Raw genomic sequence first — 14,450 nt, 5'->3', positions numbered from 1 at the left:
TCCACTTTAAGTGCCGCCCCCCAACATCCCTGCACTATTTCTCCATTAGCGGGGAATAATCTTGAAAGCTGGGGCAGGGGTGGAAGGGTGAGCTGCTGTCTGGAGGCCCAGCCCTTAACTCTGTAAGACCCCACACCCTTGGCCCCCTCTCCCAAGCTCCTTGATGGTCTAGGTCTATCACACTCTCTGAACCTTAACATCATCCCTCCAGCAGTGACCGTCCCCAGCTAGGGATCTTCCATCCAGTGTCGGAGAGAAACTGAGGGACTGTGACTTACTCAAGGGGAGCCTAGGCTCCACCCTAGGTCCCTGGACTCCTTAACACCAGGAGGGGTCCAGATCTGCCAGACCATGCATGTGTGGCTGAGGGGAGCTCCCAGGCCCCGTCCAGCAATACAGCATTCTCCGTGTGCTTGTGGAAAGCCCGGGACTTAGGGGCTGGGGCCACTGGGGTTTGGGTCCTCGGTTCTAGCTGCCGGAGCCTAGCTAAGATCCCACCCTGCCTGGGGTTTCTACCTCACACGATCCCAGGACTGTGGGGAAGGGGCAGTTTGCAGGCATTGGGTCCCACGGCTTGGAGAGGGCAGAGTGAGAGGGCTCAGCCTCTGGTAGCTGGCATTCCCTGGCCTTCTCTGCCCCTGGTCCCAGCTTCGGGTCCTGAGGAGGCACTAACAACGAGGAAGCACTAGGACCGGTCGGTCTACCCACTACCCAAAAAATTACTCATCCTACAATGTTCATCCTAAGGCCGGTCGCACCCAGAACCGCAGGGAGGCGGGTGAAGCTGTAGCTATGAATCCTTCCTTTCGTGTATAGATCTCAGCAAAAGGAGAGAAATGGGCTAGAGCTTCCGATTTCAAAAGCCGCGGGATCAGTCTGGCCACGGAAACGGGAGCCCCACCCCTTTGGTCTCCTGCATTCGGCACACAGAAGCGGGGGGGGCCTCGGGAGGGCGGGGCGCCGCCCGGGGTGCCGCCCCGGCCGCCCCGGAAAGGCTCGGAACGTTCGTGCGAGCGGACCGCGTTGCCACCCGGCTGTTCCAGCGCCACCGCCGGACCGCCCGCCGGCCCGGCGCCGGAAGTGAGCTGTTCGGGGGCGCCGCCAGGAGCTGCCACGTCCGAGGCTAGGAGCTGCTGCTGTTGCAGCCATGGTGAGTGTTGGGCCCGGGGACGCGGCCCTCTCCCGGGTTCCTTGACCGTGCCAAGGTTCAAGTCCCGGGCTGGGGCCGTTCAGCTCTCCAACGCCGCTGCGGGGTTTGCGGGGTTCTGGCTCTGCCCCTCGGAACCTTTCGTAGTGGGAGGTCAGAGGGAGGCCGCGGAACCTCTTGGAACAATGCGGGCCGCGCGGCTGCCGCGTCTCTCGCTCCTATTTCTTCCTCTTCCCCCAACAATTGAAAACAAAACCCAGAACGCCGTAGAAGCTACTGTATCCTGAGCCCTCAGTAAGTTCCAGGCGTTGTTCATAATGTCAGTCTGCTAACAGCCCCGCAAAATAGGTGCTGCTATTATCGACACTTTACAAATGAGGAAGCTTGAGGTTTGGAGAGGTGAAGCTTCTTACACTACTAGTTAAGTGGCAGGACAGATTCGAACCCTCTTAACCACTCCCTTCTACCACCTACCACTTCTCCCAGGAGAGATGTAATGTGGACATAGACGTAGGGCCCCGAAGTATGATGGGCAATTCAAGAAACTGATGTAAGGATGAGCTAAGTTACTCTCTGAAGGTAGGGACTCGAGTTTTTAAATCTCTGTGGTATCCAGTGTACAGTCATTCCATATTTACTCATTGAGTGAATGACTGAATGGTAACTAATGAATAAAAGTGCGCAAAATGAAAAAAGCCCAGAGTAGGGGTTCAGGTAACCAGTGCTCTCAGGAAAATGGGTGTGCCTGGGGTTTTGAGGGAACCTGGATGAACCAGAAGTCAGGTCACTGAGTTTAGTTCTTGCCCTGCGGGATTTGAAATTACTCATCTCTTTAGGCCCCTGATTCTTCAGCTGCTGAGTAGATAGAATCTCTTATGCTCTGATACTCAGTTCTCTAAATGAAATTTTAACTCTTCAATTCTGAAGAGCTGAATTGTTTTAAGGGCTGACTCTTACTACTTAACAAGGACCAGGGGCACCTGGGTGGCTCAGTCGTTAAGCATCTGCCTTCGGGTCAGGTCATGGTCCCCTCGTCCTGGGATCGAGCCCTACATCGGGCTCCCTGCTCCACGGGAAGTCTTCTCCCTCTCCCACTGCCCCTGCTTGTGTTCCCTCTCTCGCTATCTCTCTCTGTCAAATAAATAAAATCTTTAAAAAAAAAAAAAAAAAAACAAGGACCAGACAACATGAGGTACTGGGGGGGGCGGGGGAGGACTTTTTTGAAAAACAAAACAGAAACACTTGTTCAGAAGTATGGTTCACCATCCAAGCTGGTGCATGAGAGTGGTTAAAAATACATGCTAGTTATCCTTAAGGCCCTTTGGTGACCTGGAATGAAACTACCAGGAAACTTTTCTTCCTGACTCTGCTTAGCCCTTGGCCATTTGATTTAGGGAATTCAGTGTAACAGCTACTTTATGTTCTCGATAGGCAGCCTAGTGGAGTGGAAAGCTTTGTGAGCTGGGAATTAACAGGTGGGGCTCTTTTTCCGGCTCCTCCTTTAACCGGGTCTGTCCCTTCGGCAAGCGCTCCCTCTTCTCTGGACTCCTTCAGTTCCTTAGTTATCAGACCGCTCCAGTTAATTCTGCCCTTTGTCCTTCCCGGTGCACATGTGAAAGCACTTTGGGTAACCTAGACAGCTTGGCAAGAGTAGGAGATGCTTCTCTTTATCTTTCTTACTTGCCTCTGCAGACCTTGGAGGTCCACTTATTAGGAAGTCTCGAAATTGATGAGAGAACCTGTGCTTACTTGATAAGTACCTCTTGAACTGCTTTGCCCCGGTGCTCTTCCAGTGCCCACCTTTTGGAAAAGTCACGTCAGACTTTATACCGGCAGGGCTTATGCTGGAAAAAGATGAAATGGGGGAAGTGGTAAGAAATATCAGTTCCAAACTGAAACCTCCCTTTCAACCCTTTTCTATCCCCAGAATTTAAAGAGAATAGTGGTTGAGCAAAGTAAAACTTTTTGTTCATTTATTTATTCATTCAGCAAGCAGTCACTTGAGTTCCTTTTGGTTGCAAAGCACTGTGCAGGGTGATTTGAAAAGATCAGAACTGTGGATGACACAGACCCTGGTCCAAGGAGCTCACTTTCTGGTTGAGAGAAGAAAGGGTGTAAAGTGTTGTAGACATTCAGTGCTTCAGATATTCAGAGGAGTCCAGCTGGTTGGAGAATCTGGGAATCTTCCAAGAAGAGGGGGCATACGGTGATGGGTATTAAGGAGGACACTTACTGCATGGAGCACTGTTATATGCAAACAGTGAATCATGGAACACTACATCAAAAACTAATGATGTAAGGTGTGGTGACTAACATAAAATAAAATTTTAAAAAGGGGAGCATAATTTGAGCTGGACCTCATAGAGTGAGTGGGGGGTGATGACCATGGCATCTGTGTTCCAGCCCCATAAGCTGCTCAGCCCTGGATCCCAGGAGGTGACAGCCTAGGATCTGTCATAGGTGGTGGACCGGGGAGCAGTCCACCTTGAATCAGTTCTCCAGGTCTTAGGTATTACTCTGATATGCCCAAAACTGCCTGTGAGATCAGAGGCGCTGTCATCCAGGAAGGGAACAACAGCCATAGATCCCCCAGCATCCCTCTTCACCCTCAAAGTGGTGAAGACTGGTTGCCATTCTCCCCTCTTTGGTCATGTTATTCCCTCTGCTTGGATTATACTTTTTTCCCCCTGTGCCACCTGGCAAATTCCTCATCATCTAAGCCCCAGTTCATGTCTACTACCACCACCAGCTCTTCAGGCCGCTATAGTACATGTAAACTTCTGTTAAAGTACTCATCCTTCCATTTTACGGTTACTTCTGTACAAGATTTTCAGGGGCAAGAATACTTAATTTATGTCTATATCTCCAGTCCCTGGCATGGTGCTTAGCAAAAAGGAGGTACTTAAAGTAAATGTTTAATGAGTGAGCGAACAGATGCAGTCAAGAACCTTGGTAATGACCGGTAGTTTTAATGATGATTGCATTCTAACTGCCATCTGTTCATTTACCAACTGTATCTTTGGTTCTAGGTGTCAGTAATTAACACTGTGGACACCTCCCATGAGGACATGATTGTAAGTATTCCTTTAGCCTTCCCTTACGGGCTATAGCTGTGGGCATTTCAGTGCAGGGGAAGCATTTCTGTTGCTCATTCATGAATCCAGTGTCGCTTTGCACCCTTGAGTCAGGCTGTAGCCTCAGCATATGGTTAGTCTCCCAGCAATGCCTGCCATGTTGTCAGGGCTGTGGCATTCTGGTCGCTCTCTGGTAGGAGGAACCTAGGAATGGTTTATAGCTCAGGGCCCTCAGTCTCCAGGCCAACAAAGTAACCTGTTCTGGGATGTAGGCTAAGTCAGTGTGAAACTTTGGACAATAGTCTCTTCCCACCTGCCTTCCCCATGCTGCCACTGCTTAGCCCCTTTGGAAAGGGGGCTGAAAGAAGAGAGAATGGGAAGGTAACTTAGTACAAGGGCAGAGAGCAGGCACAGCGAAAGCCCAGAGCAGAGCCAGGTAGGACCACCACAGACAGTGGGCCAGGCAAAGCCCTTTGAACCAGAAGTCATTAACTCAGGGCGTTTCCTGAGAGACATACACGGGGCTCAGTATCAGAGGACAGGGCAGTGGGAGAAGGTCCAGAGGTTAAAGTCTCTAGCAGCAAAGATGCAGACTCTGCTTTATGCAGAGCCAAACAGTCCAGGCAGCCTCTGAGCAAAACTCTGGTCAGCCAGTTTACAGCATTTCATCTCAGGGCTCCTGCCCACCAGTGGTTGCTTTTTATCTTCTGAGAGGTTGCCTGGTCTCAAGTTGTATATGTTTCCTGAATACAGTCATTTAACCACACCCTCTTGGAGACAGTGTGGTACCTTGGGTAAGAAAATCCAATCTGAGACTCCCTAGCCAATTTCTTAGCTCTTCTGAGCCGGCCTTGATTTCGTCATAGCTAAAATGGGAAAAATAATGGATATGCTACCTACTTGTGTAGTTTGGGTTTGAGAAACAGATGAAGCAAAATAGCAATGGCTGATGTCTGCATGTTCACTAAGTGTCAGACCCCGTGCCATATACTTTCATTCAGTGTCTCATTGAACCTTCATAACAACCCTTAAAGCAGATGCCACCATTAGCCCCATTTAAAAAGGAGGAAACTGAGGTTCAAGGAAATTATGTCATTTTTTCCAGACAGCAGGTAAGGTAAGGAGTTGGATTTAAATCTTTTAGGTACTATGCCTTACTTCCTCCCAAAGTGTGTGACAGCACTCTGCAGGAGAAGTACCTAAGAAATCTAAACACTTGCATTGTCTCTTTTCCAAGAAGCCAAGACCAAGAATAGTGGAGGGGGTTGACTTCCAAAGAAGAGTCAGGTTTTTCTCAGGGAGGTGAGGAAGGAATGTTGAAGCAAACAGAATGACTGCTTCTGTTGAAAGGATATTAATTGTTCCTGAATACCAAAAGAGTGACAGCTGATAGTTCCTAACAGCCCCAAGGTGAGACAGCTGAGGAAGGTGCCACCTGTTGGAATAGGGAACAAAGAGGAAGGACCAGGATGTGCAGTGGGACAGCAGACCTTGTGGCTCAGAGGAACAAGATACAAGAGCTGTAGGCAGAGACTGGCCCTAGGTCTGCGTGGCCAGTCAGCATCGAGAAGGTTGGTTCATCAGTGGTGGGACTAGTGACATTTAAGGTATGGGTGGATAGTCTGGGGTACTGGACATACTACTAGGAGAAAGGTCTAGTAAAAATCCAGGAACAAAGGTCCACAAAGGATCTAGGGCCATGGGTGGAGGAAGGAGCCCAAACGTCTGAATAGACCCTTGTGTCCAGGCCACATGGGCATTATGGAGGACTTCACTGGGCCCTCAGAGGCTGCTCCTTTGCGTCAGCATTAGCCCTGGGGTCTGGGGCTGAGCTGAACCTGCAGCTCACAGTAACCCACAGAGCCTCAGAACATGGTGGGGCCTGAGGAAGGAAGAAGAAAAAGGAGGCTAGCTAGGCACTGTTTTGTCTCCCATACCCACCCTACAGAATAGGATTGGAAACGGCTTCCCCTCTGTATGTAAAGGGTCTGAAAGCAGCTAGGTATGGTGGTGGTTTTTTTTTTTTTTTGTCCCTTTCAGTACAACATTTCCTGTCTGAGAAATGGCATGTCGAGATGCTAGCTTGTTGCCTGGTAGTGATGCTGCTTTGAGGTTAGATTAATTTCAGGTGAGCTCTGGTCCAAACTAGATTCTGTCCTGGTGACTCCCCACCCCCACCCACCCAGCCTGCAGGCTTCCCAAGCTGTCCTCCCTTTGCAGCATGATGCCCAGATGGACTACTATGGCACCCGCCTAGCAACCTGCTCATCAGACAGGTCTGTCAAAATCTTCGATGTGCGAAATGGAGGACAGATCCTCATTGCCGACCTCAGGGGGTGAGTGCAGCCAAGTCTGGGTGAGGTCTCAGAATGGTTGGGTTTCTCAGGCATGGCAGGTAAAGCTGAGAACCCAGATCAGAGGAGCCCCACAGTGCATTTAGCAGAGAGGACACCCTAGTCCCAGCCAGGCAGCTGTCCTCAGCAGGATGAATCCCAACTTTGCTTCCCAAAAACCCACCAGAAGACCTTGGGTAAGAGTCAGTCTACCTCTCGAAGACTTCATCTGCTCACCCTCAAAATGGGGTGTTGCTGCCTCCTCCCGGGTAGAGCCTATTCACAGCATGCCTTCAGTAGCTACTGCTGCTTTTAAAAGTGGGAAAGAACTTTTTCTTTGGTTTTTGGTGTTTTTTTTTTTTTTTAAGTTTAGCCAACATGATCTAAAGTGTCACTCAAAGGCAATAATGTAAGAATAATGTTAATGTAATAAAAAAAAATAATGTTAGTGTAAGAATGCATTAGTAATTACGTAAGTCCTATAATTTTGCCTATTCGCGTGCCCACGGCAGATACTCAGTGAATATTTACAAATGTTTGCTTTCCCCTCTCCCTACAAGATTCTTGAGATCCTGGCTCATTTTTATGGCTACACCTCTACTGCTTTCCCCCAGCCCACTGCCTTTCAAATAAATAGGAGTTCTTAACCTGGGTTCCACAGATCTCCGAGGGTTCTGTGGATAGAATTCAGGGGCTGGTGAACTGGGGCTGAGAAAAAAAATCACATCTTTATTGTCAGTGACTCAGCTAGTTAGCATTTCCTTCAATGATGGATGTAGGCCAGAAACCACAGTAGTATTCAGAGCACCTGGAACTTTGTTACCAGTAGAAGACACAGATATCTTCATATCACATTCCAGTTATAGCTGTCTCAAAATAGCACTTAGGCTTATCACTACTTTGAAATGAGAGTGGTTATTAGGCCTGCCACTAGAGCTTGTTAGTTAACGTGCTAACAGAGAAGCACATGTATCACTATATTATAGATCCCTCTTTAACATTTTACTGAGTGTATTTCATTATGATTGGCTTTCCTTTATAATCATAGCTCCGTGTGTTGTAGCCATTATTCTGAGAAAGGACCAAAGCCTTCAGCAGACTGCACAGGAGAAATTAAGATCCCTGACAAGTAGGAGCTCAGTACACGTTTGTTAACTAAATTAAGGCATAACTAAGTAGCCATTTGGGGAGAGGGGTGTAGAAGTTCCCCTCTTCCTGAGTGTCAGAAATGAAGTGACTGAGGGATCCGATGCTACTCGCCCTGTGCAACCTGCTGCCGGCACTGGCAGAGGAGGTCACACCTGCCCTGTTTTTCTCACACTGAAAAGATGTGCACTATCAGAGGGATCAAAAATTCACACCCCCTTCTTTTTTTGCCTCAGTTTAAACTATGCTAGTTGTAGGACATTTTCGTCTCCTGAGAGTTTCCCTGGCGGCTCCTTTGTGAGGCCCGGGTGTTGTCCCAGCCGGAGGGAGGAGGACACTTTTGAGTGTCTGCAGCCCGGGGTTGGACGAGTGAACAGGGAGCAGCAATACCAGCTGATAGGCATGAATAATTTTTTCTTTTCTTGTGCCCAGCACTGTTCCAGGCTTTTTGTGTGAGTTATCACCTATATTTCCCCTCATGAGCACACTTTGAAAGGAGTCTTGCTGATATCTCCATTAGGAGACTAAGCCACTGAAAGGACGTGGCCCGTGCCTAGGGTCAAACAGCTAGAGAATGGGAGTGGGGGTGAAAGAGCCGGGACCGTCACCTGTCTGCTGTGTCACTTCTTGTGTGCTGGGTGGTGCCCACCCTTGCCTGGGCCTGAGAGACGGCCCCAATACAGAGCCCAGCACCGGGTATGTGCTCAGAGAGTACTCACCAGGTGAATGCATAAAGATCAGAAGAGCAGAAGAGAGACATGCCCTTAAACAAATTAAGAGAATAGTGGCAAACATGAAACAGTGCCTGCTCAAAAAGTTAACCATTTGGAAGGATGAGTAGCGATTCACTCTACAAAGCACTTGTGGGTGCAAACCCTGGATTGATCGGTGCACAAATGAATAGGCTGAGAGGCTTCTCCTGAGGATGGCAGATGTAGGTGGTGCTGGCTGCAGTGCAGGTCAAGAGAGGGAGGATTCTGTCAGGTTGGAACAGAGAGGCTGACTTAGAGTCCTGATTTGTTTTCAAAGCCTCTGTAACGTCTGGGCCTCAGGATCTTCAGTGCCCAACAAAGGTCTCTTTTGGCAGTGACTTCATATAGCTCTCCCTTAGGAAATTCTCAGGCAGCTCTGTCCTGAGATGCTGTATCTGCCTACCAAGAACGCCATTCAGTTCCGTCCAAAGTAGTGGCTGGCAGAGCATTGCAGGTTCCTGTGACCCATCTGAGCAGCCTCTGACCCTGTCCCCTTGTAGTCATGAGGGTCCTGTGTGGCAAGTGGCCTGGGCCCACCCCATGTATGGCAACATCCTGGCATCCTGCTCCTATGACCGGAAAGTCATTATCTGGAAGGAGGAGAATGGCACCTGGGAGAAGACGCACGAACACACGGGACACGACTCCTCAGGTACAGCGAGTGTGGTAGGAGCAGCTGGGCGGGGCTTGTTGCCTGGCTACCACTCCCATACCCTTCCCCTCGATGCTCCTCGTTTGTCCCTTGGCTTTGGTTGGCTTTTCTGTCGTCTGTCCACAGCAGAGGTAAGGCCCTAAGACCTAAAGCCAGTCTAAAGCAAAATAAGAAAAGGAAAAAACAACACAGTGAGGTGTTTGTTTTTAATTTTATTCGTTTTAAGTACTGGCCTTTATTCTCAGATTATTGTCTACTTTTTTCCCTAGTTTTATTAATTTATTTTTATTAACATATGGTGGTATATTGGTTTCGGGTATATATTATGATTCATATTTCTGTCCATTACTCCATGCTCATTACAGTAAGCGAACTCCTAATGCCCTTTATCTGTTTCATCTCATCCTACTTTTTGTTAAGGTAGACTGTAGGTTTTGAAATTATGATATTCACAGGTGATGGGTTTTTAAAATCTCGTTATCTTTCTCCTGGTGATCCCTGCAATTTTTTACTTTAAAAATTTAGTAAAATGGTAAACCTGGGAAATCGAAGTCGGCTAACTATGCCTCCCTCCTTCCTGCAGTAAACTCTGTGTGCTGGGCCCCCCATGACTATGGCCTAATACTGGCCTGTGGGAGCTCAGATGGGGCCATCTCCCTGCTGACATACACCGGAGAGGGCCAGTGGGAAGTGAAGAAGATCAACAATGCTCACACTGTAAGTCCACACCTTGCTGTGTGTGGAGGGTAGCTCTGCGGCCTTGCCATGTGTCTCCTGGAGACTCCCTAGAGAGGTGGCAGGAGTAGCGTCACTGCTGTGTGGGGGGCTGGGGAGGGACTGATGCTCAGACATGCTTGGTGGGTCAGTTTTGAGCCTCTTTAGCCTGAAGCCAGACAGACGCTGCATCCAGGGAGGCCAGGCTGTACCAGCCTCATTCAGCCCAGGGCAGGGGGTTGGCACGGGTTCCTCCTTGCAGGCTCCCAGATCGGGGAGGGTCAGGGCGTTGGCAAGGTGGCAGCAGCAGCGTGTCTCCCTGCTGCCTTTGCTGTGGACACTTCAAGTTAACATGCTTGCAGTGGTCATTGAGACCCCCTAGAACTGAGTGGTGTTATAAAGAGAGCATCATGGGAATTCAGTTCCTTGCACTTCCAGTCATTAGATGTTGAAATAGTCAAGAAAGCACTATGGACAGGGAATATCTCACAGTACTCGAGCCCCCACTGTGTGTCAGTCATGTAATCCTCACAAATGTCTGTAAATGAAAGAAGAAACTACCAAATGTACAGACTTGCAAGGTAAGCAGTCCTGTTCCCATTTTATGGTGAGACAGATGAGGTTCAGAAAAAGTAGATGACTTAGAGAAGGTCCTGTGCTAGCGTTAGAATCCAGAATCTGTGTGCCTTCTCACTAGACAACAGTTCCAGCTTTGGTGGCCCTAGATACTTCTGAAATCTGCCCAGATGGAAACTTAGTAGCTCCCCAGCTTGACACTGTACTTGTGTACTTCTCAAATTCAGGGGATCCACAGCCTGTCCAGCCCCCAAGACCCCAGGAACCTATCTCAGAGTCTTTACTTGAGGTGCTCAGATTCCCATCTACTGACTGACTTGCCAACATGAATAGGCTGAAGGGCTTCTGGGAAGATGTTGGGGAGGGGCATCACAGCCTTTCAGTCTTTCCTCATCTCTCCATAAAAACCCACAGAGCAGCTAGATAGCACAGCCGAAACCTCATGAACATTTTGAGCAAAACTAAGTAACAAGATATTTCCACAAACTCCAAAATAGAAGCAGAGAGGAATAAACCAGCAACAACCACAAGACTGCATGGTATTGGTATCTGAGCAGGAGGAAGCAGTGGGGTGCCTTCTAACAGATCTGTGAAGGGAAGTACTGCCAAAATAGCGAGCAAGGATTCACTGGAAAGCATAGCTGGCCAGTTTTTTGTTTTTTGGGGGTTTTCTTTAAAGATTTTATTTATTTATTTGTCAGAGAAAGAGAGAGGCAGGCAGAGGGAGAAGCAGGCTCCCCGCTGAGCAAGAGTCCGATGCAGGACTCGATCCCAGGACCCTGGGATCATGACCTGAGCCGAAGGCAGCCGCTTAAACGACTGAGCCACCCAGGTGCCCCATAGCTAGCCAGTTTAAGAACAGCAGCTGAAACTAGGAGAAGTTTGGGGGTTTCTTTTGTTTTTAACCTTTTTTTTAATTGATATACAATTGACATCATAAAATTCACCCTTTTTAAAGTATACGATTCTGTAGGCTTTCGTATATTCACAAAGTTGTGCAGCTATCCCTGTTCATTTTCAGAACTGTTTCATCACCTCAAAAAGAATCCTCATTAGCACTCCCTCTCCACTCTGCCCCCTACCTAGGCAGCCACTAATTTACTTTCTGTGTGGATTTGCCTATTCAGGACATTTCCTCTGAGTGGGATCCTACAACACAGGCATACCTCGGAGCTGTTGTGGGTTGGTTCCAGACCAACGCAAAAAAGGGAATCAGGAATTTTTTGGTTTCCCAGTGCATAGAAAAGTTACATTTACACTGTCTTATAGTCTTTTAGGTGCAATAGCAGCATTGGCTCTAAAAAACCGTATACATACCTTAATTAAAATTTACTTTATTGCTGAAAAATGCTAAGAATTATCTGAGTGGTCATCGAGTTGTAATACTTTTTTGCTGGTGGAGGGTCTTGCCTCAGTGGCTGCTGACCATGGTGTTTGAAGGCTGGGGTGGCGGTGGTAATTTCTTAAAATAAGACAGCACTGAAGTTTCACGCATCAGTTGACTCTTCCTTTCACAGACGATTTCTCTATAACATGCAATGCTGTTTGATAGCATTTTACCCACACTAGAACTTTTAAAATTGGAGTCAGTCCTTTCAGACCCTGCTGCTGCTTTGTCAACTAAATGTATGTAATATTCTAAATCTTTTGTTGTCATTTCAACAGTCTTCACAGCATCTTCAGCAGGAGTAGATTCCATCTCAAGAAACCACTTTCTTTGCTCATATATAAGCAGTTCCTCGTCTTGTCAAAGTTTGATCATGAGATCACAGCAATTCAGTCACGTCTTCAGGCTCCACTTCTAATTCGAGTTCCCTTTGCACCACATCCGTAGTCACTTCCTCCCCTGAAGTCTTGAACCCCTCATAGTCATCCATGAGGGTGGGAATCAACTTCTGTTTGTGTTGATATTTTGGCCTCTTCCCATGAATCACAAATGTTCTTAATGGCATCTAAAATGGTGAATCCTTTCCAGAAGGTTTTCACTTTACTTTGCCCAGATCCATCAGAGGAATCACTATGGCGGTTATAACCATATTATAATAATAATTAAATAATAAGACTTCAGAGTAGAAATTACTCCTTAATCCATGGAAATTGCTGAACGGATGTTGTGTTAGCTGGCATGAAATTGACATTAATCTCGTACATCTCCATCAGAGCTCTTGGGTGACCAGGTACGTTGTCGGTGAGCAGTAACATTTTAAAGGAATCTTTGAGTAGTAGGTCTCAAGAGTGGGCTTAAAATATTCAGTAAACTGCATTGTAAACAGATATGCTGTCATCCAGGGTTTGTTCCATTTATAGATCACAGGCAGAGTAGATTTAGCATAATTTTTAAGGACCCCACCATTTTCTGGATGGTAAATGAGCACTGGCTTCAACTTCAAGTCACCAGCTGCCTTAGTCCCTAACAAGAGAGTCAGTCTGTCCTTTAAACCTTTAAAGCCAGGCAAGTCCTAGATAGCATCTTCCAATAGAAGGCCATTGCTACGTTGAAAATTTGTTGTTTAGTGTAACCACCTTCATTAATGATCTCAACTAGATCTCTTGTATAACTTGCCGCTGCTTCTATATTAGCACTTACTGCTTCACCTCTGCTCTTTTATGGAGAGGGCTTCTTTCCTTAAGCCTCATGAACCACCTCTGCTAGCTTCACACTTCCCTTCTGCAGCTTCCTCACCTCTCAGCCTTCACAGAATTACAGAGTGTTAGGGCCTTGCTCTCCATTAGGCTCTGGCTAAGGGAATGTTGTGGCTGGTGTTATCTTCTCTCTAGACCACTACAACCTTCTCCATATCAGCAATAAGGTTGTTTCACTTTCTTATCATTTGTGTGTTCACTGGAGTAGCACTTTTTATTTCCTTCAAGAGCTTTTCCTTTGGGGGTGCCTGGGTGGCTCAGTCGGTTAAGCGTCTGCCTTCGGCTCAGGTCATAATCTCAGGGTCCTGGGATCGAGCCCCACATCGGGCTCCCTGCTTGGCGGGAGGCCTGCTTCTCCCTCTCCCACTCCCCCTGCTTGTGTTCCCTCTCTCTCTGTCTCTGTCTCTCTGTCAAATAAATAAATCTTTTAAAAATAATTAATTTAATTTAATTTTTAAAAGAACTTTGCATTCACAACTTAGCTGTTCAGTACAAGAGGCCTAGCTTTTTTGGTCTATCTCAGCTTTTGACATACCTTCCTCACTAAGCTGAATCATTTCTAGCTTTTGATTTAAAGTGAGAGACATGGTCCTCTTACTTGAACACTTAGAGGCCATCGTAGGGTTATTAATTGGCCTAATCTTAATATTGTGTTTCAGGGAATAGGAGACCCAAGTAGAGGGCGAGAGAAGGGAGGAACAGCCAGTAAGTGGAGCAGTCAGAACACACAAAACATTTATCAAATAAGCTTGCCATTTTATATGGATATAATTCATGGTGCCCCAAAATAGTTGCAATAGTAACATCAAAGATTGCTGATCACCATAAAAGTATATAATCATGAAAAAATTTGAAATATGAGAATTAACAAAATGTGACACGGAGACACAAAGTGAGCAAATACTATTGGAAAAATGGCACCAATAGACTTCCTTGACAAAGGGTTGCCACACACCTTCAATTTGTAAAAGAATAACTGTGAATCTCAATAACGTGAAGCACAGTTGAAAGAAGTATGCCTATATGTGACCTTTTGTGACTGGCTTCTTTCACTTAACATGTTTTCAGGGTTCATATCATAGTATGTATTAGTGCTTTATATCTCTGGCTGTATGATATTCAAGCATATGAATTTACATATATTCTTGAGCCATTTCTCAGCTAATGGACATCTTCAGCCATTATGAATAATGCTGCTATGAACATTCCTGTATTTTTGTGAGCATATGTTTTTAATTTTCTTGGGTATATACTTAGGAGTAGAATTACTAAGTCAGGGATGCCTGGTGGCTCAGTCGGTTAAGCATCCGCCTTGGACTCAGGTCATGATTTCAAGGCCCTGGGATTGAGCCCATCAGGCTCCCTGCTCAGTGGGGGGTCTGCTTCTCCCTCTCTCTCTGCCTCTCCCCCCCC

At 47.1% G+C, this 14,450-nt stretch overlaps 1 protein-coding gene and 1 long non-coding RNA gene across 5 annotated transcripts in view; one reads left to right on the top strand and one right to left on the bottom strand.

Annotated features, from left to right (window-relative positions):
• The first annotated feature begins 1,040 nt into the window (after positions 1 to 1,040).
• The window catches only part of SEC13 (SEC13 homolog, nuclear pore and COPII coat complex component), a 37,826-nt gene continuing 24,416 nt past the window's right edge, over positions 1,041 to 14,450 (top strand). Inside the window, exons 1-5 of one of the 4 annotated variants that reach the window (XM_027582263.1) lie at positions 1,041 to 1,150; positions 4,177 to 4,221; positions 6,442 to 6,557; positions 8,953 to 9,104; positions 9,688 to 9,821. In XM_027582263.1, the coding sequence (XP_027438064.1) occupies positions 1,148 to 1,150; positions 4,177 to 4,221; positions 6,442 to 6,557; positions 8,953 to 9,104; positions 9,688 to 9,821 (450 nt within the window). In that variant the 5' untranslated portion in view covers positions 1,041 to 1,147. Of the gene's footprint in view, positions 1,151 to 1,235; positions 1,442 to 4,176; positions 4,222 to 6,407; positions 6,558 to 8,952; positions 9,105 to 9,687; positions 9,822 to 14,450 lie in introns of those variants that run through there. The other 3 variants (XM_027582265.1, XM_027582264.2, XM_027582266.2) reach the window with 3 other exon arrangements.
• LOC113916252 overlaps positions 9,111 to 14,450 on the bottom strand; it is a 29,343-nt gene continuing 24,003 nt past the window's right edge. The window contains exon 3 of the long non-coding RNA XR_003517892.1: positions 9,111 to 9,261. This is a non-coding gene — a long non-coding RNA (uncharacterized LOC113916252). The remainder of the gene's footprint in view (positions 9,262 to 14,450) is intronic.

Source organism: Zalophus californianus, chromosome 1 (genome assembly GCF_009762305.2).
Source record: "Zalophus californianus isolate mZalCal1 chromosome 1, mZalCal1.pri.v2, whole genome shotgun sequence".
Lineage (NCBI taxonomy): Eukaryota > Metazoa > Chordata > Mammalia > Carnivora > Otariidae > Zalophus > Zalophus californianus.
The sequence above is the reverse complement of the archived record's forward strand: the minus strand, read 5'-3'. Positions and strand labels throughout refer to the sequence as shown.